At 35.8% G+C, this 3265-nt stretch overlaps 1 protein-coding gene across 1 annotated transcript; it reads left to right on the top strand.

Moving 5' to 3' along the window:
• Positions 1-1164: 1164 nt before the first annotated feature.
• Positions 1165-3020, top strand: LOC142628643 (F-box/LRR-repeat protein 25-like). Its single transcript, XM_075802695.1, has 3 exons — positions 1165-1585; positions 1723-1901; positions 2976-3020. Exons 1-3 carry the CDS (start codon positions 1165-1167, stop codon positions 3018-3020), a joined length of 645 nt encoding a protein of 214 aa, XP_075658810.1.
• The last annotated feature ends 245 nt before the right edge of the window (positions 3021-3265 follow it).

Genomic DNA, 3265 nt, shown 5'->3' with positions numbered 1-3265 from the left:
CCTTCAATTCTGCCGAGCCACAAACCCAACAGCTAAACCAACCCAACAACCACCGAAGCCAACCCAGCCACCATCGAATCCAACCCAGCCAACCCATCAAATCCAACCAATGGACAGCGAGCCAAGACCATGGCGAGCCACGACCACCCCACCCACGGCAACCCACGACGAGCCACGACCACCTCACCCACGGCGAGCCACGACTACCCATGAGCAGACACCGGACCACGATGATCTGAATCACACCCATCCAAAGCCTTCATGCTGATCTGTGCCACGCCGATCTGAGGCCCAAAAGCCAATATTGAAAGAGAGGAGAAGCTTTCAAGGTGAGAGGAAGAGAGGAGAGAGCGTGGGAGAAAGAGAGAAACTCTGAAAGTGAGAGGAAGAGAGAGAGTGAGATTAAAAAATAATTTTCTGGGTTTGTTCTTGTTCTCCTTCTAGGTTTTTAAATTTTCTTAGGGTTTGAATTTAATTTTTTGGGTTTTAAATTTGCTGGGTTTGTGTTTTGTTGGTCTTGTTCTTTCTGGGTTATAAATTTGTTGGGTTTTGAATTTGTTGTTCTTGGGTTTGGTTTTTATTTTTGTTTTTAATTTTTTTATTTAGTTAAAATTAATAAATTAATTTTTTTTTTAATTTAGAGGCTGACGTGGAAAGCCACGTGGACATAATGGCATTATTTTAATATTTTTAATTTTTTCCGTTTGCCAGTGGTGCAATTTCCGTCTCTGATGTAACGTCAGGGACTAAAACGAGACGTGTTTTCCAGGATAGGGACTAAAATTGGTGGAAAAAAAAGTTAGGGACCAAAGTGAGAATCGCGTGAAAATGTAAGGACTAAAATGGGTTTTTCGCCTAAAATTTAACAAAAAACCACCTACCCGATAACAAAACCTATTTTATTTCCAAAACGAGTCCTATTCTTCTTTGATCAGGACTCATTATAGTAAAGAAATTGTGAGATAAGATGTGGTACTAGATTTTCTAATCCCAATATTATTTGATGCATGTCTCCTACTCCTATGTGGCACATGACTTCTTTTTTACCGACTAATTATAGGAAACGCACATTGCGTTTATTATGCAAATTATTTCATTTGTTAATCACAAAAGAAAACCTTGTATTCTTTGTTGATATTAACAAGCAAGCAAGCTTTCCACGTTATGGATCACAAGAACTACACAACTGTGGACAGGATATTTGAATTGCTAGACCATCTTCAACAATACATTCTATCTTACCTTTCCATCAATGAAGTTGTTCAATCCTCTGTACTTTCTAAGAGATGGAATCATGTATGGACTGCAATTCCAATCCTGGGATTTGACACAACCTTGTACGGTTATAGAGAGTACAAGAGCAAGAAAAATCTAGATATGCAGAGAAAGTTACAAGACTTCTATATTTTGGTGGAAAAGCCTTTAGGAAGGCATTGTAAGCATTGGATAAGTATAAAGGAATTTACACTCACTGCTTCAATAAACGGAAATTGTTTTCTCTTGTTGATCGTTGGATTAACTATGTGGTTAAGAGTGATGTCAAAAAGCTGTCCCTTAACTTTGTTGCAGGATATTGTTTTGGAAGGTATCAATTACCTCAAAGTGTTTTGGTTGCAAAATCCATAACTGTGTAAACTCTATGTCGGTGTAAGTTGGATACATACCGAGGTGATATAAACTTATCCTCTTTGAAAAAACTGTCTTTATTTTATGTTATTACAGATGATAAAAGAATTCAAAAACTAGTTGCTGGGTGTCCTATGATAGAAGAGATGAGATTTTTAGGGTGTAATGGGTTGAAAAGTATAAAGTTTTCTGCTCTTATTAAAGCCAAGTTGATTGAGGTGGAACTCAATGATGATCTTGAGAGAGTCGATTTGGGAGCATCAAATCTTTATGCTGTACATATACGTCAAACTAAACATTGTGAGATCAGTCTGCTCTCTTGTAATAATCTGAGGATGTTAAAATTAAGTGCACCAAACATAACAGATGAGTGGTGCCATAATCATTTTTCTCAACTTCCACTAATTGAGTACTTGAACATATATGATTGTTGTATGCTGGAAAGACTTAAGATTTCAAGTCATCGTCTAAAGACATTATTTTGGTCATCGTTTTAAGTTTTGGGAGTATTTCGGTCATTTTTTTTGGTTTAAGGGGTATTTCTGTCAATTTTTAGGTTTTAGGGGTATTTCGGTCATTTTGAAAGTTTAGAGGGTATTTCGGTAATTTTAAGTGGTTTTGTTTTATATCATATTTGGTCTTTCTTTAGCTTTGGAGGGTATTTTTGAAATTTTAAAGCATTTTAGGAGTACTTTAATCATTTTCAAGTTTTTGGGGCATTTTGGTAAATTTGATTATTGGGTAATTGGGTGGGTTGGGGTACCCATAATAATTGGGTTGGGTTGGGTTTGGGTTGAAAGTAATTAGTTATATGGGTAGTAAATGGGTAAATGAGTTTTACCCAAACCAATTGCCCACCCAAATCCACTCATTTGGGCACCCCTAGCATTGGGGATGAACCACCACTTAACTTGATTTAATCAGGTGAATGGGTTACAGATCTGCTACCAAATGAATCATTAGTCAAATCCAGGTCTCTTAGGTTGTTGGTTAGGTGGGGCAGAATGTCAGGTGACAAGGTCTAGGTTACAATCGATAATGATAGTATCAAAGCAAAAAAAAAAAATCCAACCATTCGTTAACCAATTGTAGCCCAGATCAGTTGAGGCAGTAACACAATAATGAGTATTTTTAGGTTTATTTGATTTGAACCCATACAATTGAATCAACGAGAAAATGAGAGATGAGAAATGATAATAACTTAATTTTGCATATTTATATCATTATTAGAAAGAATTATTATACTTATTTTGAGTTAATTTATGCATTTTATAGTTGGTTTTGATATAATCCTGAATAATCAATTTTATGCTTAATTGAATTTTAATGCATGAATTTGTCTTTTGTAGGATAGTGAAATTAAATATGTGGATTTGCTCAAAGAAGAAAGCTAATGGACTTTAATTTTACAAGGGCCATGATGAAGACAAAGAAGGCCAACCCAATTAAATTCGAGTCCAATTGGAGCAAGGAATCAAAGGAAATTTGCAAAAAATCCAACTTCAATTCGGATTAGAATTCCAGCCTGTGCACTAGTTAGTATTTGGAGCAAAACTTTCAGCTCAAATGTCCAATTGAGATGATTCAAGTTGGGCTAAAAATTTAACTTAATCGGGTACAACTTTGTAGTATAACAAAA

The sequence above is a fragment of the Castanea sativa genome, chromosome 3 (assembly GCF_040712315.1).
Source record: "Castanea sativa cultivar Marrone di Chiusa Pesio chromosome 3, ASM4071231v1".
NCBI classification, from domain to species: Eukaryota; Viridiplantae; Streptophyta; class Magnoliopsida; order Fagales; family Fagaceae; genus Castanea; species Castanea sativa.
Note: the sequence above shows the minus strand (reverse complement) of the source record. Positions and strands in the feature narration are given on the sequence as shown.